The following is a 27766-nucleotide window of genomic DNA, read 5'->3' on the forward strand; positions in this document are numbered from 1 at the left end:
TCAGACCTCGTTACGTAACCCAACCTGCCTGCCACTTGCGTAACGCTACTCCACCTCTCGCCGCCCGTCCCGCGCATGCGCAGTGGCAGCCTACGCTCCGCCATTGAGGGAACCACGATCAGGAGGAAAGGGTCAGAGAGGCACTCCAATCCGCAACTGCCGCACGTCTCTCCAGTCTTTAAAGGCAACTTCGGCTCGAAACATTTTAACATTGAACGCGCATTTTTCTTCGATCTTCAGTGGCTGACTGCGGTTGACATCCGCGTGTATGGTGACTACTAAAGGACGTGTGTATACCTGATTTTTAAAGTAACTAGCAAAGGGGGAGCACGGCTAACAGCAGCAGGCTAGCTAACGTTAGCTAGCGAACTGGCTAGCTGCACACGAGCTGAGCAGTGCTCGGTGGAGGGGTGGGGGGGCGGTTTGCCTTCAGCGTCGTTTGATGGATCCGAGAATCGCCTGGTTTCAACCAGAACAGCGTGGACCTGCGAACAACCTGTGGATGCAGATTTGGGAGACGACACAAGGGCTCGGGTATTTACATGTAAATAGCAGCTACACCACTGGACCTCATAGCGCAGCAAACCTGAAAGCGAGCGTCAACGAACCCTCAGGAGCCCTTCTCACCAGCACAAACGGGACACTTAACTCAGTCACCGGCGGCGGGGAAGACAAGATTCCGGGGATGACGACCGCACTGGGCAACAGTGGATTGCCAGAGCAGCGGGACTTTATACCACTGGAAACCAGTAGCAACCACAATAACCGAGCTCCTGGAAGGGACACCCTGGGGGGAGGGGGGCAACAACAGGGCAGCGGGGTCGCTCTGGTTTGGAGGGGGCTGACGGACGGACACCCCAACAAAAGGAAAAGAGACAACAAAGCGAGCACTTTCGGATTCAATTCCAGCCTCTTGAACAGTGGCAGCAACACAGGATGTTGTGGAGGTTACACGGGCACGCCATGGAAAGTCAGGAACTACTCGGAAGGAGTTGTAGGGTAAGAATCCCTTTAATGGGGCTAAGAATCCCTTTAATGGGTTGGATCATATGTCGGCCGTTGGAAAGAAAAATGCTCTTCGTGCGTAACGCAGAAGTTAATCAGCTGGTAGTTCACCACCTTTAAACAAACGCGAGCCTCTTGTAGCCAGACGCACCCCACCCACATTTCCATCGACATTGAATTCGCGTTTGTATGTTCCACCCAAATGCCACATAAGGGGTCAGATTTATTCCACCAGTCGTTCTCAATCACCGGGGCGTGATGGTGGACGTGTCCAGGTACATCGGCCCAAAGCAGCGCCGCCATATGTTGGGTGACTTTGAAGTGAACTTTGTACAATCTAACAACTTGAAGCAAAACTTAAACGTAAATAGAGTCAATCTGCACATGTCGGCTTTGGAGCTGCTTTTTAGGAGGAAATAGTGGAGATGTGATGAGTTTCATTATCGTAGAAGCTGCTAACAATGCAGCACGCAGACATTTAGTCCAGACTTTATAATTACTGTTCTCCGTGGTGGTTAAGGAAACACACCTTCATAAGAAAACAATGTGGTTGTCGAAAAACTTTGGAAATGTGAAGTGTTTCAAGTTCATTGAACTCAGCTATTGCTTGGTGTCTCCCACCTTTGCAGAATTAAAACGAATACCTTGTAATTTTGGACATTTTCATGGTAGACACAGGCTGTTCAGTCTGAAAGTTTTCCTCCCTTGGCTGTATTGAGCACAGTGGTTCTGTGGTCAGACATGTTATGGGTTTCAACCAAATCGGTTCATCTTCTGTCGGCTTTTACAACACCTCAGTTTGAGACCCAACAGAGCAAATGATCTGGTTAAATATCTCAACCTTGGCCAACTTTTGCTGATGTCACCATTTTACAGCAATGGCCAGGTTATGAAACCATATGCTATCTTTATATTTCACATTTAGCAACGGTGCTACATTCATTTTGTGAAAGCACGTGAAACTACAGGTCCAACACATTTGACGTGTGTTTCAAATCCCTTTAAAACAATGTTGAGGTTAGAAAAGAACAAGTGGGTTTACAGATAAAGCTGGAAACAGGAGAAGGGTGGTAGTTTAATTACAAGAACAAAGAGCACATCAGAGCTTTGGCAGCAAATTTGTGAGAACTTAAGCTGATGTTTGGTGTCATGAGGTTAGGTTAACAAACTGGATTAACTTCATAGCTTGGAAAAAATAGTCTGATAAGTGTGTTGAATAAACAACCAGGGTAAAATGTATATTTTACAGGCAGGAGCTTTTATTTCCAGTTGTTTAAAAAAAATGCAAAGTTGCAGCTTATTTAGATAACATTTGCACTGATGCATAGATCATGTTGCTGGTTTTGGTGTCTACATTGCTGAGAGCACGTTGGTTAGCTGCAACTAGCACACGACAAGATTTACTCTGCAATTTGAACATTTCAAGCTTCAGTCCCCAGAGAAAAAGTTTTGAATATTTTTTTTTAATTTTTTAATTTTAGCCCCCACTGCACTCCAATGCAGTTAGACTGGTTTGCAAATAAGTTCTTCTGAAATTTCTGGTTGGTTGTTGTATTTATCCATGTTGTACCATTAGTTTTCAAGTCTTTTATTTTTACTTTAAGTACGTCTGGAGTTTTGATGAATTCTGCTGGTGATTCATTAAATAGCAAATGTAAAATAAATGTGAGATTTATGTTCAAACAGCAGCACATATGATGTCTTGTGCTTCAGCAGAAGACTTCCAAGTCATAATAAGACCTGTATCTTTCTTCACTCACCATTGCTATTTCAGATATTACAACAAGAAAAAAACTAGGCGGGGTCTTGTTTTAAAAATGGTTCAGGAGCAGCAACCTACACCTTGCTGTGAGACTTGTGTAGACATGCAGAACAACAGCGCATCATCAGGGTCATCAGGGTTTACATGGTCTTCATTTAGTTATAAAGTTCTGTGTTGAAACCCAAACATTCTTTTGTGTAACGTGTGTTAAAAGACCTGATCACACCTTTGAGGCCTATGAGTATGCACACGAGGGATGCAACATTACAGTTTGCCCTCAGTTCAATACCTTGGTCTGAAGGTCCCAGTTTCAGTGCATTTTTTTTAAGCATAAGGTGGAAAAAATTGCTACCTTTTTGTCCCAGGATTCGAGGTGATGTGAACAATTCAAATTCATCTTCCTTTATATAGCAGTTGTGACACTCAAAATTGTCTCTAGGTGCATTGCAGAAACCCAGGGCCTGACCCCAACAATCAGCAAGGACAAGGAAAAACTCCCTTGAGAGAGAGAAATGTTGAGAAGGACCAGACTCATATGGGGGGCACTTTTGCTAATTGCCAGCTGGCTAAAAACGGAGGAGAAGGGGGAAGGATATAGAGGAGCAAATAAACATACATGATACATGCAAACACATTAATTAATGTGTTAATTAACACAGAGGAAACAAACCTGAGCTGGGTGGGTCACTGGGGCCTGTTGGTAGGTCAGTGTGTTATTGGGTTGGTGATACTTGTCGATGGATACAGAGAGAGGCACGAATAATTTATGCACCTGGACTTTCTGTATACAAAGCAGCTTGTAGTAGTCTAATCATAGATGGAGTCGAGCCATGTTCCCTGTTTTGGGTGGCGGTTTGCACTATTACCATTTATGTCACACCACAACAATCCGTAATGAAGTTAGCCAACGACGTAGCAGCCACAGGTAAATCAACTGTAGCGATGGACGGGTTCAGGTGTCAGTTCACTCATCCGTGAAACAGAATACGGTGTTCTTTGCCATCATTTCATGGGTTCTTGTTGGAACTACAGCAGAACATTTTGGTTAAGCCGTGTGATGGGTGCTTTTGCTTCCAGAGAAATGAAGTGCATGCACAATCATGAGCGCCCAGACCAGTTTGCCGTCCACATGCTCTGTAGGTCGATTCACAACTGAGCTCTCAGGGGTGGTAGTCCGGCTACATTTATGCTGCTGTGGGGATTCTGGTGCCCACTTGGATTTTATGGAATATTCTACGCACTTGATGACCAAAAACAAGTCACCAGGTGTCGATGTATGCTTCGAATGGATTCCAACAAATTTAGAATGAGAATTTAGACATATTTGACCGAAATGTAAATGTAAAGTTGGGGAAGTGATAACAGGAAATTATGTAGTTTGGCGAACCAGTCACAGCCCTCCTGGTCTGCGTAGTTTGTGGTTGGTCCTCAGTTAATGTAATCACTACACAAACCCACAGTAAGCAACGCAAACCCACCACATGAACTGGGCCTAGCTGTGTTGTGATGCTTTAGTCATGCTGTCTAAATTGGAATCTTATGGACGTGTGATAAACATCCCATTCGACTTTTATCAATGGAAGAAGAATTGTAATATGTGTTTGACAAATGAGCTGCTTTTCTTTTAACCCACAAAGATCTTTTCAATGATAATGGGATTCTATAGGACTGACTATGGTAACTAAGCCTCACAAAGGCAGATGCCATTAATGGTTACCTTTAATGTTTACTCTTAACATTTCAAAGTCTGTGGATTATCTTGTTTAATGATTTCTGGAAACAGGCACTATCAGGTTTTTCAGAGTCCCAAGCATCTTCCCTGTCATAAAGATGGATCAGGGACTGTTGTTTGTTACTGTTGAATAATTTTGCCTGACCCTTGTTCACCCATATGCTGCATCGCCGTGAATGGGTTCGAAGAATGTAATATTTATTGCATTTTTCAAATTGCAGTCAAGTGATCACATACCTGAATGACCTCTATTTACAGGATTCTCTGATCAGTGCTGTTTTTTTAGCTCTGTACTAGCTTTCTGGCATTTTTTAATAATTTAAAACCATGCTAACCACGCCATTTCACACTAGAACTCCGGATGTTCTGAGGGTGGACTGTTCTGACAATTAAACATCGAAAAATGCACAATGTCAATAAGTTGTGAGCCATGTCATTCAGGCTGCTGCAACCACACAAAGGGTGGTTTTAATGACGGCGTTGCTTCGTGTGTATGTCGTACATTAAAGTGATGATGGTGAGAAACATCTCAGGAGATATCCTGGCATGAAATGCAGCATTAATGCTGATAACCTGAGACTTGCTGGGTTGATTCTGCTTCTCCAAACCATATGTCCACAGAATAAAAGGAATAGTTTTATTGAAATATTGATTTTTGTCTTTGTGTCATTCAGGAAAATGGATGTAAATTGATATTTTTATCCCAGCCCTAAATCAGTGGTATAAAATAAGATCAACTAATATGTTTTGCACTTTATCATCGCCTTCCCTTTTGGGGCGAATAACAACAATGTACCCAGTCAAGAACTGCAGATTTGGAGGAACACATTGCACAGTGTGCATTTTCGTGGTCACACATGCATTTGGTTGAAAACACTTTTGATTGTGGTGAGGCCTGCTCTTAATTTGCATTGGGGTTGTTTTTTCACACAGCTAACAACTGTCTAAGGAAATATGTGCTTCACATGTTGTGGATTAGTAACTCCTCTTATGATATTATTGCCAGTTTGTGAATCACAACAAATATAGATAACTGCCTGTGTATTTGGAACTGTGGTCCGTCCTGCCTACTGTCTGTGACATCAGTCATGCTGCCCTGTCCTCTCTCTCTATCTCTGGGTTCCTCTTGATCAGAGCACGTAGGCAACCGGAGAGGGAAGCCTTCCTGTTGTGTATTTAGACTGTAAGTGAAACAGGCCCTGACTCAACAGCACGTGTGGGCAGCTCTCCACAACTCTGACTTCAAATTTGCAGCAAGGAATGTGTTTTTCCCACCCACCCATTCCTCTGTAAATCCTTCCCATGCTACAGGCCTGCAGTCAGACGGGGTTTCGGCACACTTTTTTCATGTTTAGTCTGTGACCTTATTTCCACGTGTCATTTCCCGTGCTTTATGCGTGTGCCTTCGTTACTGCCTTAGTACTGTCAAACAAGTGTACCCTGTTGAAAGCCATAATATTAAACTGCATAAATACACAATAAAGCTTATTCCTGGATATTAGTTCAAGAATTTCAGTAACAACTGGAATTTGAAATTATTCACATTTTTTTAAGCACTCAAATATTTTGGTATTTCCTTGTATCCACTGTAATGACCTACACAGAATGATTATAGAACTACCGTATTTTCATGACCATAAGGCGCACTGTAATAAAAGGCACAGTCTCAGTTATGGGTGCTATATCTGTATAAAACATACATAAGGTGCACCATATTATTAGGCGCATGCTAAAACATACAGTAAAAAATGACAATGGAAGTAAAACCGTGAGTTTCGACACATTTATTGAACAAAATATTTATTCTTCCACCACAAAACCATCAAAGTTTTCATCTTCTGTATCTGAATTAAACAGCTGCACTATTTCAATGTCCAACATCCCAAATTCCTCTTCTTCATCATCTGAATCAGACTCACAGACCGGTTCCGGTTCAGCGTTGTTGCCGACTTTTGTGAAAGCTCTTACAATAAGATAATGACGGTATCATAGCCCATGTGTCTACAATCCACCCGCATATGGTGGCATAACTTGCCCGCCGCTGCCTCATAGATGTGGCTGGGCGCGGTTATCTTGTCGCGGCAGTAGGTGCGGAAGATGGCCGCTCTCTCCTGCACCTACCAAAGGCGCACAGCAGATTTTGGAACTCGGTCCACACACAAGGCGCACCATATTATAAGGCGCACCGTCGATTTTTGAGAAAATCTAAAAAAAATCTCTTTTAGGTGCGCCTTATAGTCGTGAAAATACGGTATCAATATTATGGAGTCTATTCGATGGTGCTGCTGGCAGGATTATTATATTATTATTTAGTCCTCATTCATTTTTATTGTGTTCATCTATTGTGTCAGGTGTTCATCATCCGTATCACCAATGTCTGTCCTCCTGTGTAACCGGAGCCGTTTTGTCCCAGTAGCCATCACTTTGCACACCAGATCAGTTCATTGATAAAATATTAATGATTAAGCCATCTGTGAGATATTGACACCCCTATCTGTGTTTGTTGTCTTCGTGTTCAAAAGCGTAGTGGGATGCGACCAGTTTGCCTTCTGGCAGCTCTGTCAGCTGAAAAGAGTGTCATTTAACATCCACCCCCTCCTGACTAGCATTTCACATCTAGGTCAGTCTGTTTACACGGACCTGAGTATTTTGGTTCGAAGCAACATCCCTGTTTTGAGCACGTTCAGGATACTGCATTTACACGACCTTGGAAAAAAGGAGTTATTCATTCCTGGTGGTTGTGGCGTTGAACACGAACCGTGACAAAACTGACATCTGTCAAAATGTGGCCATTGTGGTTCCTTGCAGAGTTGGCACTTTAAATTTTAGGACCTCGCCTGTGATCTCATAAAATTTGAAAGTAGATGGATCTGAGCCACGTCTTTGGTTCTTAAAATCCTGATTCGGCATCGCCACGACGACAGTTAAAGGGTTTTGTCAGGAGCAGCTGGCTTTATTTTTGTAACCGGAAATGCTTTTGATTTTCATCCATTTCTGCAGAGATTTTTTGAGTAATGATTAAACTGTGAAGCCAAATCCCAGATTTATACATTTGTACTGTTAGGGTGAGTAAATGTTAGTATTGCTCAGATAGAATCTAATTTTGTTTTACCATAACAAACTAAACAGATGGCTCTTGTTCCCATGAAGGCATTTCGGCACCACACCCTTCCTTCATTCTTTCACTGATACACCTTTTGCAAATTGCCGGCCATTGAACTCTATATTGCACTGGTTGAACGTTTGAATGTTTTATTATATTTATTATTATTTTATCACAACAAAGAAGAACTTTGCTCTTTATTGAAAAGCAAAACATTAGGTGAAGCTAGTAAAGATCAAGAATTAGCACAGCCTGTTATCATGGTCGTACAACCATAATAGTTTTTGTGTTGATAATTTTTATTTGTGTGCGTGGATCACTGTTTGGAGTCCTTATACTGCATCAAAGATGAACGCACACCTCAGATAAGTTCCTATCGGCATATTTTTGCCGTCTCCACAGCAGGTACTCTGCCCACTTCACTCCTGTTCCGAAGGCAGATTTAAAAGCTATTAAAGTCATGGAAAAGAACTCAAATGTCCTTTACTTGACAAAAACCGTTGTGATGGGCCACCTCCAATGAATGGCACATTTCTGAGATACTACTGCTGCTGGAGGAGCATGAATAATGTTACGTGGACAGAATGTTTTTTATCCTTACAGGAGTCTCTGCTCTGTAGAACCCTGTTCACGTAGATTACATAACAGTCATAACAGGCTAGAGGGATTATCTGATAACAGCACGCAGAGTCCATGTGCTCCAGAGGCAGGAGTATGACTGAGATGTAACTTGATCTCAGGAGGTGGAGTATTGGATAACAATGATGACAATATCACGTGATGACTGGGGAGGGTGGAGAGAGGGTTTATTGGGAAATGAAACCTATTGCTGATGTAGGAGACATGGCAGTGTTTACATTCTGGGCTTGCTTTGTAATAGACCAAATCAATCTCCTCATAAGAGTGGCAGAAATTGCCATTTTTCGGCAAAATGTTACCTCAAACTTTAAAAGAATACAGTAAAAGATGTGTTCTTTGTTATGTGGTGTATTAATCATAAAGGACTGAAAGAGCGGGTTGTGTTTGGATTGCAGGGTGTCTGCAACTGAGGCTTTTACCCTGAAATGAAACCCAAGTATTATGTGACAAATGCTGGAGTGTGTAGTGTGCACAGGGAAAACAGAGTGGTTCTCAGGAGTACTCTATCTCCATTTGTAGAGAAAAAAAAAGACTTTGTTTGGAGCCAATTTTCAGTGACTTTCTGTTTCTGTGCAAAGAAAGTCAATGAAGTAAAATAGCAGCTTTTTACTCGGTCTCCTTTTAACTGGCCTGTTTAGTATTGAGTCAGAATGATTCAACATTAAACCCTGTCTGTGTGAGGATGTCTGTGGATGCTGGTCTTAAGCAAATGATCCTGGGAGATTCTTTGAAATGAGTTGTGCTGGAAGTCTGCAGCTGTTTTTGTCAGGGCCGATTGAAACGAATGCTCAAGATAAAAGGTGAGCCGGCTGCAAAAATGGATTGGGGCATCCTCTTTTGAGATATCCTGAGGTGAACAGCATCATCCATGTCTGCCTTTCAGTGCAATGGCTGCTGGGCTCAGTGTCTTAAAGCTGGACACATTTAAAGGTGAAACCCTTAATTGGCTTAGTAGCAGAGTGTGCCTGCATATGTCTGCACCCACAGAGTCTTTTCACTGTGTTTATGCGTATGTGGACAAAACTAGGTAGTGGAAATGTCAGCGTGGGATGGCAGAGCAGCCTGTTGCAAGGAAAAGTGTGACACCAGATACAGTGGTATGAGAAAGTTTGGGCACCCCCTCTGAGGTTGTGTAATAATGGACTCTGACTTCACACAAAATTATCATGGTGGCATGTCCTTCATTTTCCCATAAGAGCCACACAGATTTTAAGTATTCATAGTATGCAATTGTATGAAATTAAATCAAATGTAAAAAATAGGCTGTGCAAAAACCCTTGTCATTTTGTTGCTTTGATGGCCTGTAACTAATCATCACAAGATTATTAGACACACAAAGCTGGTTTGGTGAGCTCGTGACCTTGAACTTAATGACAAAAAGGTATTTAAGGTGGCCCAATGCCAGTTTTCATTCTGTTTGAGCTGCAACACGGGAGCCTCAAAACAACTTTCTGATCACCTCAAAACCAAGATTATTCAGCATTATGGTTTAGGGCAGGCATGGGCAAACTAAGGCCGGGGGCCACACGCGGCCCGTTAAACGTTTTAATCCGGCCCGCCAAACTTGAAAAATTAAATGAATAAACCTTGTTAATGTTAAATTTTCACTGCAATTCTGGTGTTTTCCCACTAGAAAAAGACAGTCAGGAGGAGAGTGATGGTGATATCCTGAAGGATAACAGAACTTTCAGTGCTTTAAAATAGAAATGGTTATTAATTTTTTTTTAAAAAGGCACATTTTATTCATTTGATTTTAAGTGTTTTAAGACTCATTCCAAAGTCAGATATTTTGTCTCTTCATTTTCATTTGAAATTAAAGCACATGTTTTAAAGCACATGTTTTCTCCATATCCCAAGATATTTTTTCTCCAATGAGGTGAGGTTACCAAAGCACTCCATCCATCCATCTGCTCCTGGTCCGGCCCCTTTGTCAAATGTTAGAACCCATTGTGGCCCACAAATCAAAATGTTTGCCCACCCCTGGTTTAGGGGAAGGTTACAAAAAGCGGTCCAAAAGATTTCAGCTGTCAGTTTCCACTGTCAGGAACATTGTGAGGAAATGGAAGGCCACGGGCACAGTTCTTGTTAAGCCCAGAAGTGGTAGGCCAAGAAAAATTGCAGAGAGGCAAAGACAAAGGATGGTCAGAATGGTTAAAAACAACCCACAGACCACCTCCAAAGACTTGCAAGGATATCTTGCTGCAGACGGTGTCACTGTGCATCGGTCAACAGTACAGCACAACTTGCACAAGGAAAGGCTGTACGGAAGAGTGATGCGGAAGGAGCCTTTTCTTCACAGTCGCCACAAACTGAGTCGGCTGAGGTATGCGAAAGAAAATTTGTACAAGCCAATATCATTTTGGATTAAGATACTGTGGACTGATGAAACAAAAATTGAATTGTTTGGTCACAACAAGAGGCGATATGCATGACGGCAAAAGAACACAGAATTCGAAGAAAAACACCTGCTTCCCACAGTAAAATTTGGTGGAGGTTCCATCCTGCTGTGGGGCTGTGTGGCCAGTGCTGGTACTGGGAATCTTGTTAAAATTGAGGGTCGCATGGATTCCACTCAGTATCAGCAGATTCTTGAGAATAATGTTCAGGAGTCTGTTACAAAGTTGAAGTTGCGCCAGGGATGGGTGTTTCAACAAGACAATGACCCCAAATATTGCTCAAAATCTACTCGAGCATTCATGCAGAGGAACAAGTACAATGTTTTGGAATCCCAGTCCCCAGATTTGAATATCATCGAGAATCTGTGGGATGACTTGAAGCAGGCTCGGAATCCTTCAAACATCACTGAATTGCAGAGGTTTTGCCAGGTGGAATGGGCCAAAATACCATCATCCAGGATCCAGACACTCATACAGGCTGTTATTTTTGCAAAAGGAGGCTCTACTAAATACTAATATGATTTTTCTATTAAGGTGCCCAAATTTATGCACAGGCCTTTTTTTGTTTTGGGGCATATTGCACATTTTCTGTTAACCCAATAAACCTCATTTCACTGCTGAAATATGATTGTGTTCATCAGTTATTTGATATATCAAAATTAAGTTGTGAATTAAAACACCCAATGATTGGTGAATAAAAATAATGCCAATTGTCAAGGGTGCCCAAACTTTCTCATACCACTGTAATTCCCCAACTCCTGCCATGTCGAGCACAAAGTAATTGTTCCTGTTTTTATTAGAAGTTCTGTTTTTAAAGGAATAGTCTGTCAAGAAGAATTGATTCGCACCACGTCCCAGGCAGCAACACTAATTGTATCCTTGTTTGAATTATATATTTTATCAAAAGTGTACTGAAAAAATACAGAGGACAGAAGTCTTTAAACAGCATCTGTCTCAGCAATCGCTGGTGTCTTTTTTTTCATTTAAATTTCCGGTTGCTCAGATCTAACAGTGGAAGTATTTTGATGTCTCCCTGAGATGATGCCAAGTATTTAAAAAATGCTTGTTTACTGAAGGGAGGTTGGCTTTTGGGGCAACGCTCCAGCCTAAACTTGGCTGATCGATGACTTCATATCTCTGCACCGACATGGTTGACAATGTTCCCCCAGTTGACAGGATTCTCTGCCTGCTGTGTGCATCTGTGTTAATGTTACACCAGTAAAAAGGGAAAAGGTATAGATGAAAATGATGGTTGCTAACAGTGTTTCTGTGCTGCGAAAATGACCAAATCAAGTTTTATCTGTTTAGTTACTTCGGCTTCTAGATGCTATTTTGTTAATATACAAGCAGTGACAAAAGAAAGCTGCTCTTGGCAGTGCCCTGTCAGGGTGACATCTGTGTCTCTGGAAGTGACTTTTGGCAGTTTTCTCTGGTAACATCGAGTGCATTGATTTGACTGACATTGGTTGTTTGTTTCCCTGTTCCACAGTAATAATTACTGTAATGTTCTTCATTATACTTTGTAAAATGAAGGTTTTGACTTATCTATTTGATAAGCATTCTGTGCTAGAATGAGATGAATATTCAACTCACCGATCCTAAAATTTCCATTCTGTTTGCGGCTCAGCTTGCACGAGGAGGTCATAGATTTCTACAGCTACATCTCCCCACGACCAGAGGAGGAGAAAATGAGGCTGGAGGTGGTCGACAGAATCAAGGGGGTCATCCATGACCTGTGGCCCAGTGCTGAGGTAGGAATCCTTCTTAACTGGAAATCTTTATTCCTTTTGATTCCAGGATTGTGGACAAATATTGTTATTTTTTTTTTTAGGTTTTCACTTAGTTTGTTTTGTTATATCACAGCTGTAATTACAGGTTGTGAACCTGAGTGATTTTTTTTAATGGTTCATTGTAAACTTGGAACACACTATAATGCATGATATGAAAAATTCAACTGATAATTTCCTGCTGCTTATGACCATTATAAATAACCGATAAGTTCATACTGACCCATCTGCAAGCAAACAACAGCAAACCAAAAGTTCTGGCTCTCCAAAGTGTTTTTTTGTGTGTAAAGCACCACAATACTTCAATAAACAAATATACATACATACAATAAACACATTTTAGATACACTTGTGATGTATCAACACACAAATATTTAAAACAAAAATAAAATCTACTGCGATTGCGGCTATATCTACATTTACAAGTATTTATAAGTATTACTACGTTTAGAAGTATTTACAGTATTTACAAAACTTGCTAAAGGCCTGAGGTCATTTAATGTAAATAAAAAAGCAGCCATACATTTACCAAGTAGACGATATCTTATCTTGAGCCTGGCTCATGGATCCAGCCTTTCCACTGGCAATTTTGTACCCACAGATGTTGCTTGTGCTGATGTAGACTCTACTTTAGTGTCTTTACTCACAGCAGAACAGCTCATGCAGTACTGCACCTTTCTCAGGCCCCGTTTACACCACATTTTCAGATTTAGTAGCAAAACAGTACAGTAGAGCGGTCAATAGCGTCTCCCAAATGATCTCCCTTCCCACACCAACACTGTAGTACATACGCCAGGCCGGTAGGTGGCGGTAATGAATCAGCCATGCGTACATGTAGGGGCACATACGGTATCTATAAAACGTGTAAACATGGATTGCGAGTCCTGCCAGTCTTCTTCTGCTCTCTACGTTCTTCACTTTTCTTTTTTCTTCAAAGTTCCTTTTCAAAATAAGCCACTCTGGAGCCGATTTTGCAAGGCTCCAATTTCTGGTGATCTGGCCAAAACGGAAGCAAAGTTTTGCGTTTTCACTCAAACAAAACATCATTGTGTAAACGTGGAAGTAGTCAACAAACAAATATGGTCCTACAAGCTGCTTAGCTTTGGACATGTGACTGCACTGTTGATACTACTGGTTGATGTGGGATGAAAGTGGGCGAGTAAGGAAGGTTGGATCAAGGCTTAATTCTATTTCTAACACCAATCTATGTGCCAGGGTTTAAAGGAGTTATAGTTACATGAATAGCGGGCAGGTTAAGAGCTCAGAGGCTTTATGGACAGGTTCTATTGCCAGTTTTGCCAACAACTTTCACATCAGTGTGACATTGCATGTAGTCTATTAGACAAATATGAATCCTAATGTTCATGGTCACAGCAAAATGTTTTATTTAAATTTGTAAATGATATAGAACATGATTTTGGTGCTGGAATTAGTACTGGCAGTGTAAAGGATAAAGAGCATAAAACCCTTGTGCGACCTTTGTATGCTTCACTTATGTGTGTATCTCTGTGTGTTCCACTTCTGCAGGTTCAAGTGTTTGGAAGCTTCAGCACTGGTCTTTATCTGCCAACAAGGTGTGTTATTGATCATATTTATTTACTACGTACATGTATGCAGGCATATTGGCTCGGATGCACTATTCACAAGGGTAAATCGGCTATCGTCTACATAGAAACACTAAATAGCACTTCAACACAGAACCACGCAAGCAAGTTGCTCAGTTTGCTGTTCTCCTGACACCATGCTGAGAACATTAGTAGGCTGTTCTGCAGAGCACACTTGTCAGTGGCTGGTCTCATATGTCTGACTGCATGTTGCTCTCTTGTGTAAAAGTCCTCCAGACTTTTGGTCATAACACAGGTTATGGACGCAGTTTCCTTATGCTCGTGCACAGGCAACAAGTGCTATTCAATGAGCCTGAAACAGAATGGGAAATACTTCATTGTTTTTGTCACGGTGTTCATACTATATTTGGCTTTTTTTTGCTGCTCCTGTTTATTGTTTCTGTTGCCTGTTTCCACCAGTGACATTGATTTGGTGGTTTTTGGAAAGTGGGAGACGCTCCCACTTTGGACACTGGAAGAAGCTCTCCGGAAAAGAAATGTCGCTGATGAGACCTCTATTAAGGTTCTGGATAAGGCTACGGTAAGTCTCAAACTCAGTTGTATAATTTAACTATTTATCTAACGAAAATAAGGGGTCCTTAACATCTTTGGTGTCATTTAAAGTTATTAGTTAAAGACTTCAGTGGCCTCATTTTGTAGAAGCTATGGCATTTGGCAGATGAGGTTGTTAAAGCTTTGCATAGCTTTTAATATTTCCTGTCCTTACAGCAATTATGATTATCAAAAGTAAATACTGAGGATGCAGTTTTCCCACATCCTGACGGAAGCAGTCATATTTCCGTGCTTATCTGGATCTGCAGCATGTGGTTGTCGGAGTCACGAGTCTGTTGTTTTTCAACCCATACCTGGTCCACAGTTTTGATGCATGGTGGCGGAGTTGCTGCTGAATGGTGTTGCCACATGTGTGCACTTATGTTGGAAGTTTTTCCCCTTTCATAGTAGTAATAGTAATAACTACGTCCTCATCACACAGACAATGAATTGATCCCCCGCTGCAACTTTAAATCTGTTGCACCCCCCCCCCCCCCATCTTCTCGCCACCCTGCTAGCCATGCGTAAATGTTATGAAGTATCAAGTTACTCAAAATAGAAGTATTGTCATCACAGCACGCGTGAGCAGTGATGCCTTCACGTTCTCCTTAGAGACTCAGACAAAGCAATGCGGAATGAAGAACAGGTGGAAACCACTATCAATAAGATTAATCGCATCCCTTGTAAATCCTCAGGTTTCTGTCATTTGATTTTATGTTGTCCTTTGGTAGTTTGACATTTGCTGCCACTCCAGTTAAATGTAAATCATGTCACTGTGAGCTGTAGAAATATGCACTGTTCGCTTGTACATTTTATAATGACTTCCCTATATGCTAAATTTAATAATTATATGGTTTAGCATGTGAAAACATCACAGGTAACTTTGAGTTAGCCCTTATATGAAGCTGATACTTTGATCCAAACCAAGTTAAAGTGTTTTAAAGCTTTTCACGGTCGTGTTTAAAACTATTAAAGATTTGTGTTGGTGTTTTTGCAGAGATTTGGTTGTCTGTCCATCTGACTTTATTTTCTTATGTGACTTTAGGGATGTTTCGTTGTGTTTCATTTCAGCTTGCATGTCAGGATGCAGATTACAATATAAATCTTTGGGGATTTTAACAATGGATTACACATAGGAGATTGTTGTGATTATTGTGGACTGGTAGTTACAGTGGGAATCTCTGAAAGAGGTGCTGTTGTTGGCCAGTTGCACTGAGTATTTGCACTTGTATTTGTCCCGTGTTCCCAGGTTCCCATCATCAAACTGACTGACTCCTTCACAGAAGTCAAAGTGGACATCAGCTTTAATATGAAGAGTGGTGTTAAAGCTGCCCAGCTGATCAAAGAATTCAAAGAGGTACAATGTCTCTTCTGCTGTCAGCACATCATTGACACAGACGGAACTGTGTAGCCAGGACTTGCTGATTTGTATGCACAGTATTTGAACAGCTTTATAGCAAGTGAATTCATTGTTTAGAATTTATATACTTCCTGTTTGCTTCCGTACATGAAAACATAGTCTTTAATGATGTATCTCTGTTTCTTTGGTTCTGTAGAAATACCCTGTATTGCCTTACCTGGTCTTGGTGCTAAAACAATTCCTGCTGCAGAGAGACCTCAATGAGGTTTTTACTGGTGGAATAGGGTCCTACAGTCTCTTCCTCATGGCTGTCAGCTTCCTGCAGGTCAGATAAATTTGGTCATCAGAAAGAATCAGAAATGCACTTCCATCATTTCAGTCTTTTTGATATAGTTTTGTCTGACATGTAGATGCAAGAGAACTTTCTCTCCCAATAATCAAGTCTGAAATTTTTCAAACTGTGTTTTCCAGCTCCACTACAGAGAAGATGTGTGCAGTCCTAACATCAACATCGGCGTTCTGCTTATCGAATTCTTTGAGCTGTACGGCCGCCACTTCAACTACCTGAAAACAGGCATCCGGATAAAAGATGGGGGTTGTTACGTTGCAAAAGATGAGGTCCAGAAAAACTTGATGGATGGCTACAGGCCCTCAATGCTCTACATCGAGGACCCGCTCCAGCCAGGTAAGTGCTGGGGAAGAACGTGTGTTTGAATTTCCCTTGAAAATTGACACCCTTTGTGTGATTCCTACATCATAATGTCGTCCTTTGGTACTCCAGATAATGATGTTGGCCGGAGTTCATATGGTGCCATGCAGGTGAAGCAAGCCTTTGACTATGCCTATGTGGTGCTCAGCCATGCTGTGTCTCCCATTGCCAAGTACTACCCTAATATTGACACTGAGAGGTGAGAACATAAACTGGCTGCCATTCCCTCCAGACTGCCGTATGAACTTGGGGATAACGAATATGCTTCCTCCTGTGTCCCATCAGCATACTTGGCCGGATAATAAGAGTAACGCAGGAAGTGGATGAATACAGGGAATGGATCCGGAAGAACTGGGCGAGTCCGTCTCAGCATGAGCTCGCAGTGAACAGTATGTTTAAACTTTTCCACCTGTTCATGATAGAATTGTAAAAAATAGTCATATTAAAGCCCGAATTGACAAATAATCCAAATTGTGAAAGTTAATAAAATAAAAGGCTCTGGAGAGCAGCAGTGACAAATCATTATTTAAAGAAAACAAGATTTACTATATGTTATGGTAATAGTTGATGCAGAGAAAGATGATGACTAGATTAAGTTGATTATTCAGTATATTAAATGTGTTTATTGTTTGTGTTGTTTATTTAGTGTCTTTTCATACAAAAAACAGTTCTGTTTACATTTGTCGCTTGTCTCTCTCTGTAGGAAACGATGTCTCACTGTCCCAGCAGCTCGACCAGTGCAACAATAACGTACCAGATGGCGACGCCGTGGTTCTCCCCTCAGCTCCCCGGAGCAAAACCTCGTCCAACTCTTCCTCGCCGTCGCCGTCACTGCGCTCCTCTCCCTCTTCCTCTCCACTGTCTCCTTCCACGTCCTCCAGCTCCAGCGATGCGGTTAGTCTCTTGGTGACAAAGCTTCAAACATTCGGTCGTATTTGCCTAAAGTTGTTGTGCATCACATTCGTTGGAGAGATTGGCTTCGATATCAGTTGTTTTGTGTTTGCCTCAGGACTCTGATGGCACGCCATGCAAAACAGCCAAGCAGCAGGCTGGTCGGGGCGCCAGCACCCACAGAGAAAAGTCTGCCACTGTCAGTAATCACAGGACTCAGAGCCACACTCCCAACTCTACATCTGGAAACAACAAGGGGGGAAAGGTACGCAGCGTTTTATCGTTATACCAACTATATCTACAGTAAGAAGTTGCTGTTAAGACTTTGTGTTGCTGCCTACGTACTTTTCACAGTCTTCAGTAGGATTTTTCATTGAAGTGTTTTTTTTATGTCGTGCAATCATAATTGATTTTAGAGCTGTGATATCACATCAGCCAATGTTGCATCTAATATTTTTGGATCTTAATTGTGCAGCCCTCACCATTGATTACGTGGCTGTATTTGACTTGTGTGACTGAGCTGTAGAAAATTAGGACCATATGCAGAAAAAATACTGGACTTTTTTTTTTTCTCTTAAATTGTAAGGATTCTGTTACTCTGTCAGTGGTTTCAAAAAGATCTCCTGGAAAAAAGGGAGCTCAAAAGCCCCTACCATGATTAAAAAAAAAAAAGAATCCCTTTTTTATTTATCTGACCATACAGAAGGCTTAAAATTTAATCTGATAATTGACAGGCTTACTGTGATTGCTAAAAACACAGTAAAAACAAATTAGTTCATTCTTCTTCCCTGCCAACAATGTGTTATGTTGAATATCAAAGGAGAATTTTGACCATTTTTTCCTTGGTTTTCCCTCTGCAGGCCAGAACATCTCGATCTCATCAGAAGAGTGGCAACCATGGTCAGCAGAGCTCCTCCAGCAGCAAAACTCATCAAAATAAACCACACCACCAAGGCAACAACAAGAAAAGAAAAAATGTGCGAGACTCTACACAAGAGGATCTTTGCAGATAGGGCTGAACTCACCTGTCCCCACCACCCCACATCCACACCACCATTGTTGACAGTGTGGTCCCACCCAGACTTGGGCAGAATCTGTCTCTGTCAAGCTTCTGAGGAAGATGAGCAGGAAAAAAAAGAGAAAAGGAACGAAAAAAATTTCTACTGTAAACAAGGTTTAATGTATTGGACTTGAACTGTAATCACAATGGATAAATGACCATTTGCTTCCCATCAACTCATTATACGGAGCGTTTCTCCCCGATCAGCACTAATACAGTTGTCTCTAGCGCCTCCTGCTGTACAGGAATAGACAGCTGGGGTGTCTGGAGTTGACTGGGGCAACATTCGGCACAACTGGCTGGAAATATGGTCATAAGTTCTATCCAAAAAAAAGACAGAACAAATAACTTAAAATGTACAAAATAATATATTGACAAGTCTACGTTTAAAAAAAATGTGAATTCCAGATGCAATCAGAAGTGGTGGGGCACTTAATTATGCATGAGAGTCTGTTCCCTGTCGGTTGATTTTTCTGTTTAATTTTTTAAATGTATAAAACCAGGTTGTACAATGATTTATACAAAAAACTGCAGAAGCAAGAAAAGGACAAAAAAGACAAGTATTAAGGAAATGTTTCATACGACCTTTTTATGAGATTTAAGATTGAAGGTGTATACATGCACATCTTGTGCCCAAGACCCAGTTTGGGTCCCATTGCCAACAACTCAAATCATCAGCATCTACTTCCTCTGGTCGCTCACTTCCACAATGTTAACATTTATCCTTTTATGAGTCAATGCTCATTCACCCTATAGACAAATGGACGGAGCCTCATAGCACAGATACCTAATGTAAAGGCTTTAAGAGTACAACTTTAAATGCAAAAAGGCGTGATAATGGTTTTATCTAGTAATCCTACACTGATGAGTGTTAACACAACGGTGGGTGATGTTCTATTTCTTTGCTAATTTACCCACTGCAGAAATAATTTGTACCTGTTAAATTTATTTATTTTTTAATAATTATATGAAGATAGTATGGATAATTGTATTAACTTTAGAACCCATATATTTGAATCCTATATTTTTATTAGGAGAACTTGTGGGGAGATAAAGTAGTAATCTGTATATGTGGGTAGATTACAGTACCACCTTTATTTCTTCAGGATTTTTTTTTTTTTTTGTTTTCAATGACATTTGAGTGACCAAGTAACCAGTAAGTTTTACAGACCACGTTATCGGTTAACATTTTGTTTTAATATGTGGCTGGGCTACTTACTTTAAAAAGGGAGCTGTTTTTAAGTTCGTTCATTATCAGAAAAGTGTAAACTCTGTTGATCCCAGGCAGTGGCTGCAGTACTCCGGGTGACCCGCAGGTGGCGACATCGCTGTAGTTGCGAACAAACACTGCGTGAGCCTGCGTTTTACATTAGGTTGGTTATTCTCTGCATTCATCCGTGACATCAAAAATACCCTTACTTGATGGAATAAGGCTTCCAAAGCACACCACAAGCCTTAGATTGTTTCTCAGATGTGATAACACCTTTATAAAGAGCCAGCAATAACAAACACATACGTTAATGCTTCTGCGTAACGACTACCGCAGCTTAAACATGTCAGTCATCGTTAAGCGAGTTTAATCTATTAAGCACATTTTAGGAGGCCATACTATGAGTTCCAACCTACTATATTTGGTGTTAGAAGGTTTAAAATGTGGCTTCGTTCCCACCGAATACCCCATTCCTCAGCGTCACGGTTTTACTCAAGGACGGAGGTGAAATGTTGAAACTGGTCATTCTACCTGAAATCCCACTCTTCATCTCACCTCAGGAAGGTTTCAAACCTGACTGTTTTCCTCAGAAACGTTGTTTCTCCGCAGCTATTTCAAGTCATGCAATAAAAATCAGTTCAATCAAACCGCCTGGAAAGACCCCTCTGTTATGCCTGCTTGGTTCGGGGGTGGGGGGATATATTAAAACATAAAATAAATTAAAAAAATGTAAGCGGAATGTGCGCGCAAGCGGAGGAGGGGCGTCGCGGTGAGGAGCAGCGCGCGAACTGTCAGGACCGTCACACGCACTCCGGGGCGGTCGGCTGAGGTTACCGGAGTAACCCGCACCGAACTACGGCCGAACTACGACCCAACGGCGGCGGAACCGGTAAGACACTCTCACCAGGGTTTGAAGAAAGTCGGCGCCAATTTTACGCGCGACCACCTGGACATCATGTGACTGTTAACGTGGCTCAGAGAAAAAAGGTGAAGTGGCGTCTCCCTCCAACAAAGACCGCTCGCCCAACGACGGAATTTGTCGGCTCAAGAACTTGTGAGGTCTCTAAGTTTAGGATTTCGGTTGTGAAGGTGAACAGATCGTCCCCCCGTGTCGGCATTCGTGGCTGTTTTACCTGGCTGTGCTAGCGCCACAGAAGTGTTGCTCAACGAGGATGCGTAACGTTGCTGCGGCTCACTTGAAATGCTGCTGCCTTCTACCTCACCCAAACCTAATTATGGGGTGGATATTGGATTTGTTGGACTTGCATGCAGTAATTATCATCTCTAAAATGCATTTAAAAATTACCTCCCCAGATGTATGAGCATGTATAATGTCGGTGTTATTTCTGCGTCGTTACCCCAAACTTATATATGCCCACTTTGTGTGCAAGTGGCGTAACCTGGGTGCCTTTTTAATCACCCTGTCTTTCCTCGGTGACTTGCTGTTTCTCCATCTAAACCTGACTTAAAATAGGAGGAACTGATTTTTCCGTTGCAAAACTGTTGCTGCTAAAATTCTGACATTTGGGGATTATCACTGTTATCTTCTAGAACATAATATTAAGGTTTTCAAGGATGAAAACCACTGCCTTTGTGCTTGCAACCTTTCATTACAGAGTAACGCTTAATTGTACAAAAACGCCCATTGAGTTGTGGTTAAAACGGTTGTTTCAAAAACTTCATAGTTGTTTTTTTTTCATCGCAAATGACTTAAGGAAGTAGTCAACCTTTCTTGGATCCTTTGGCTAAGAAACACTCTGGGAAATTGTGTCTTGCCCTACTTACACTACGAAGTATAACGTTATTTTAAACCCAACAGATGCAGCTTTTAGAGACAGGATAAGCACTTTGATTCATTTGTGTGTGGTTGTGGTGTGTGTTTGCATGTGTGTCACTTGGATCATAATCCCTAATCCCTTTGTCAATAAAATCTCATATAAAGATAAGAGAGAAATCTAGAACACATTAGATTGTTATTTTTTGTTGTTGTGACACTAAAGCTTTATTCTTTTTTTAATGTACCATCAAAAACATTTCACTGGATTCTCACTTTGAGACCTCAGTTGAATAAAAATTGGTATTTTACTTTATTAAATGGAATGATGGATGATTGTGATTTTTGTGTTGTTGTTTTTTTTAAATAAGAAAATGGCATTGTATTGCTTGACAAGTCAACATTTCCAGGCACATTTCAGTTTCTATTGCTGTGACAACTTCTGCCTTAAATATGACACCAAATCTCTTTTATAGATTGCTAAATATTACCCAACTGGCATAAAGGTTAGTTGAGGACAACTGCGGTTCTATTTAAATTTCTTACTTTTTTGAGTTTTGCACACCTCAGCTTTGTACGCTACTCATGCACACATTTGTTAACCATACATTCTGTGCATAGATATTCTCAGTCTGTTCTTGAAAGTGGGTGACAGGAAGCCTGCTAGCCTTTACAGGAAATGTTAATGTGGCCTGTTATATTTTTTCTCAAGAACACAATTTTTCAGTCTGATACAAACTATTTTACTGGATGTCACATTAAGTACACAACACATGCTGTGTTGTGATATTTGTATAATACAAAATAAGACAGGTAGTTGCCGCCTTTGTGGTTTGTGTGTTCATGGCTGGGAGGCTACGGCGAGAAGCGATATCTGCTAGGCTGGTGCTCCTCTTCCGCTGGGTTTGAACTTTATAATCTCAGGCGATACTAAATTGTAATGCCTTTAAGTTTTTATCAGAAGGTGTGGCCGTGGTAAAGTTTTGTTGACTTGCATATTTCCTAATCTACATGGGTAAAACTTGGTAAATACAGTATGTGTAACATCCTAAGTCCTACTAAAGGTCTGGAGGAGCTAATTTGTATGTTTAAAGTGACTCTGTAGCGCCCCCTACACATTTTTGTAGAAACGGCCCAAAGACCACATTCGACTGACACATGAAATTTGGTGCACAGGTCTAGCAGGCAAAAGCTACAAAAGTCTCTTGGACCCATACTCTAACCCCAACAGGAATTCAGATCATTTAATTTATGTTTGCCTTTTTTTCAACACTTTTAGCCATTTAGCAGCTTTGTATTTTTCTCTGTCTTCCTCCAGAGCAGATTGCATCTACTTCACATTTGGAATATATTTTAAAAGACCCTTGCAAAAGAAAATGGTAGAACAATTTCAATTTTTGTCAAACATCGCATCCTTAGCTGTGTGGCAAATCATTTTACTTTTTTCACGCTGCGTGGCTGTGGCTGTGTGACGGATTTAGCTGTTTCTCCACGAAAGAGGAAGTGGCTGTAACTCACACATACATTGTGTAAATGTGTGTCCTGCTCAGTGGTCACAATATAATTAGAGCGTTAGCCTGATCATATACATGTGTACGCAGCAGTATTCAGTTATAATCAGAGCGCCTAACGGGAAGCAAGCCCTGTGTGACATTTGTTACTTGAAAATTTACCGTAGGCTCTTTCCTCCACGTGCCCACTGTGATGACTAAGGAGTTTGTTGCCTTGTCTCCAGCTATAGCCCCAATGTGCCAGATCCCCTGGCAGTCTTTGGAGCATTAAGGGGCCAATCATTTTCCATTGGTTGGACACAAAGTCACATAGTTTAAACAGTATTATTTAGTTACTTCACCCTTCAGGAGGGTTCACGGCATTCCTCCTTGGCCTTTTAAAGCATCTGTCTATGGTGCTTTTATTAACTTAACATGGACATTTTTGTGCAAAAAAGGTATTGTATCAATAACTGAACAGTGTCTAAAATGAAAACATGTATATGAAGATACTCCCTGAAATGTAAACATTACTGACTATTAATTATTAGTCAATCAGAACCTCTATGTGACTGTATATACATAAACTTGATGAATATAGATCAAGTTAATCAGCCTACATGTTGTAGGCATTACTTGTCACACATGGCATCAGACAGGAATAACAGGAATATTTCAAGTCCATGTTATGCATAAGAGGTGGAATTATGTAAACCTAAAACCTGACAGCAGTCTTGCTGTCTTTAAACACAAGTCATTTACGATGAATTGCATTTGCCATAGATTTCATAGTAGTTTATCACTGTCGTGATCGATGGGGTCGCGTTATCGTCCTGCCATGGCTGAACTCACGTTCAGCAGGTGCACTTGATGCACGGCCTGCCTTAACGCTTCCTGCAACCCTGAAGTCAGACGGAAACTAACAATAAATTTGATCATCAAAACTAATGTATGTAATCACGAAAGAAACAATGTCTGCCCCGATCCAATCAACACCTGGGCTGTGAACTTGTGTCTGGTGCCCTGCTGTCCACCTGCTGTCATCATATCCAAAACTATATGTTACTTTATAGAATGTTTCAATAATCTTATATCATAATATTTATGTTACTTTCATAAGGATGTTCTTAGCTTTCTATCTGCATAAACATCAACACAGGATGAAATTGGATGAATATGACTTTAGTTGGGTGGTTTTTTTTAAAAAGAAGCCGTTAGAGTGAGGCGATGTTTGAGTTCTCTGAATAACTGTGTGTGTATAAACAGTGTTGATGTGTGGGTGTCTTTTTTCTTCTGCCGTTTTCAATTTCAGTGTTTTCGTGCTTGCTGTGGTTCAAGGACATTATGTAATGCCAATAAGAGCACCCCATCTGGAGAAGTGCCATTGAGACTCAGCGAGTTTTCAGAACTCACTTTAACGCAGAAATACATCCAAAAAAGAGATTACTGAGGATGACAACTGGGAAAAAAGCATTTTTCCATGCAGTTGACGAACTGCAGAAGCTTTTTTCCTTCATACCCAAAATAGTTCTGTTGAGTTTAAAAGGTGATTTTTGTAATCTTATAAGGGTATTTGCAAGCCACATTGAGGGTGCAACTCGAGAAAATCAGCAAAGATCTTGAGTTTGTAGACTGTATGAGGATAATACCACACATTTGTGAATAAACTTAATTAGTGTGTGTGTCATCCTTGCACTCTTAGTTGAGTAATGTATATATTTTTTAACTGATTAGTAACTACAAAACAGTCAGTGGTCATTTCTTTATTGATCTACTACTGCCCTAAAAGTTAACTTAATTATCAATAATTAGTGTAATGTCCAGCTTCTTGCAAGTCGCTGCAATGCATGATGGGATATTGATTGGTTAGGGATCATTGAATGTACACTAATTTTGACAATGCATTATGGGATACATTCAGTGCACTATATAGGGTACAGTGATCCGCGCTGAACATATTTAGGGTATAGGGAGATTTTGGACAAAGAGGTTGTTCATTGTTATTTTCTATATTGTTTCTATTGTTTACGTAAACATTGGTTGAGCAAATTTTGCATTGTGAGATGTTCATTTTACTGTTTTTTTAGAGATAAATTAAACTTGAACAAATTTGTGCCAAAATACTAGTAAAAAGATGCGGATGATGTTTTATACACTAAAGGTAACTGAATTGAAACATGTCTTTGGAAAAAAATGGAAGTTTGAGACTTGAGTTCATGGGAATCAAAATTTAACAGGCGTGAAAGTGCTGCCACACCAAGATTTTCATTAATTTTACTGTCTTTAGGTTAAAGAGATTTTTCTCACAGGAACAGAAACTATCCACAAAAACAATTACTGTGTTGCTTCATCATTGTCCTTTGCTATAACTCTGTTTGAGTTCATCTCTCATTACTTCAAAACTGGGATTTCTTCCATAAAAGCATCCATCCTTGACTAATTGTGCAGTGGCTGCAGGTTTCTTTTTTATGAAGCTGTCCTTACTGCGTTGTTACGGAAATGAGTCACGGTTGCCAAGGAAGTTGGACTGGTTGTGGTTGGCCTTGATTCTAGAGGGAGAGCCTGAGCTCTGCAGCTGTCATTTTATACCTGTTGACAGAAGCATGGATATCGGCAAATTTAGAGAAATTAACAGATACGTTTATGGATTGGAACTGATACTTATGGATTGGTTTGTAAAATAATGAAACCTCTGGTCTTTAGCAATTGTTTAGTATGTGGCTCTCTTTTGTAGTAGTGTTTGGATGATTTTTGTATCATAACACAATTTTAAAGTCCTTAGCCACAGTTGTGACTAAGATTTTAGATTGAGAACAGTTGTCTCTATATTTGGAATTTGCCATTTGGAAAGGTTTTTTTTTTCCCCCTAGAATATCCCTGCTTTCGTAAGCCCAAAAATATGTAAAATATATGTTTTTGTAAATCCTGGAAAGGGTTGTTTTCATTAAATGAGCACCTGACATTCTTCTCAGAATAAAATGAAGTAGGGTATCAGCTACTGGTCCTTTTGTGGAGCTTTCTCCGTCCATATATTTGCCACTGGTAACTCCTGGACTGATGTATTTTTTTGCATTATTATGTATCTACACAGCTAAGTCTTGTCCGGTCACCTTTGACTGACTGAGCAGAGAACACAAAGGTATTCTTTTGTGGTAGCAATCGCATCATCAATAACTGCGAGGGTGCCATTTCCATTTATATGCCCACATTACCTACAGTATTCTTTGACTTTTGGATTGTTTCTCTTTCTCTACAATCCTTATTTTCTAAAGGGTTTCCTGTTGTCATGCATTCAAGATTCTATCACAGAGCTCTGGAGGAATCTTAAGGGTTAAGCAGATAATGTGTGTGACTGCTGCAGCAGTATTCAGACAGAGGCGTTTTTATAGGCTCATTTTCTTTCACCTAAACGCTATCTTATTGTAGGTTTCGAGATGTTTTTTGATGCAGTGTTCCCATAACTGAGGGGAAGTAACCCACAGTTTAATGAAAAGCACTACCTAAAACAAGAAAAGGTTAAAGATTCAAATGACAGTGGTGGTGAATCAAATCATTGTGAAGCTTAAACATAGGAAATATTTAACCAGTCCAAAATGGCAGCGGCAAAGCATCAGATAGTTATATACTGTCGAGAAACATTATCCACAGACGCTGTTTCTGCTGAGAATCACTGATAGATGTGTAATAGATACAGGAAGTCTATTTTAAATCTTAGTACAGGAACACAAACTATTAAGAGTGCTATAGAAGTTAAAAAAAAAAAAATCAAGTATGCCATAAGTTAAATGGACTGCAACTCCATCACCATCCATATCTCTCCACCGGTAGTTCAGGTAATGATATCCCTCTGTGCTCCTTCTCTCACCATTGAACCATCAATGCTTATACACCGTCTGTGGTTTTGCTACGTTTGAACACCACCACAGCTACGCAAAATACGCAAGAATTGTATTTTGTGAAAATGTCTAAAATTCTGGGCTTCAGTTGTCCTGAGGCAACAAAATGTTTCACATGAGTCTTCACCATAACAATTACTGGAAAATTAAAAGGGTGTGAATACTTTCCGTACCATAGATAGTGTGTACACGGATACAACACTGATGACATTTGATTGTAGAAAATATTCTCCAGATGGCCCCTGTTAGCAGCCAGGCTTTTATGGCAGTCTGGACAATTACCATCATCAGCATTTTGGGATGGTGCCATTTAGGTTGCTCCAGCTTCTGTGGTAACTCCAGATGTTGTGCTTAATGGGTTCAAGGAAATAATTGTGGACTGAATGGGTTATCATTTCTTAGTGAAAGACTTGGCTAGGACGCAGTTCCAGTTACAGGTTGGCTTGGGTCTGTTGAGCAAGCGAGAAATGGGGATATGGCTCCTTTGTTGTTTGCTGCATATTGTGATATTTTGATTGACTTTCACATAAAAAGTTAAATATAATTATGCTTTTGGTGTATTTGTCGTGAATCTTTCCAGCTGTCAGGACGTCAAAAAGAGGGAACTTCTGTAGCTTCCATAGTTTCATGTTTAATTCCCCAAAATTACAGCCCAATAAAGAGAGAAGACTCTAGTAGAATTAAAGTCTTCATTTCTTAAGCCTGTTCAAATGAAAAACCAAAATTAATTACCTATCCTTACTGGGTATAAACTATGCTACAGATTTTAGTCTAAGACAACATTCCATTCAACCAA

The 27766-nt window shown here is 40.6% G+C and overlaps 2 protein-coding genes across 5 annotated transcripts in view; both read left to right on the plus strand.

The window, feature by feature from the left end:
• Positions 1-89: 89 nt before the first annotated feature.
• tent4b (terminal nucleotidyltransferase 4B) lies at positions 90-20457 on the plus strand. Its single transcript, XM_057025728.1, has 12 exons — positions 90-999; positions 12265-12388; positions 13952-13998; positions 14449-14569; positions 15830-15937; positions 16137-16265; positions 16412-16625; positions 16722-16848; positions 16935-17038; positions 17353-17543; positions 17659-17805; positions 18401-20457. Exons 1-12 carry the CDS (start codon positions 443-445, stop codon positions 18551-18553), a joined length of 2022 nt encoding a protein of 673 aa, XP_056881708.1. The 5' UTR covers positions 90-442; the 3' UTR covers positions 18554-20457.
• Positions 20458-20551: 94 nt separating this feature from the next.
• Positions 20552-27766, plus strand: part of adcy7 (adenylate cyclase 7) — a 41427-nt gene continuing 34212 nt past the window's right edge. For 2 of the 4 annotated variants that reach the window (XM_057025719.1, XM_057025723.1), the window contains exon 1: positions 20553-20699. The gene's annotated coding sequence lies outside the window, so the exon portion shown is untranslated. Of the gene's footprint in view, positions 20700-27766 lie in introns of all 4 variants that reach the window. The other 2 variants (XM_057025725.1, XM_057025722.1) reach the window with 2 other exon arrangements.

The sequence above is a fragment of the Takifugu flavidus genome, chromosome 2, assembly GCF_003711565.1.
Source record: "Takifugu flavidus isolate HTHZ2018 chromosome 2, ASM371156v2, whole genome shotgun sequence".
In the NCBI taxonomy this organism is placed as follows: Eukaryota; Metazoa; Chordata; class Actinopteri; order Tetraodontiformes; family Tetraodontidae; genus Takifugu; species Takifugu flavidus.

Coding starts and splice junctions, on each gene's coding strand:
- tent4b (XM_057025728.1), top strand. CDS start 443: ATGGATCCGAGAATCGCCTGGTTTCAACCAGAACAGCGTGGACCTGCG. Junction 14,570..15,829: donor AGGTTCTGGATAAGGCTACG/GTAAGTCTCAAA, acceptor CCGTGTTCCCAG/GTTCCCATCATCAAACTGAC. Junction 16,626..16,721: donor CGAGGACCCGCTCCAGCCAG/GTAAGTGCTGGG, acceptor TTGGTACTCCAG/ATAATGATGTTGGCCGGAGT.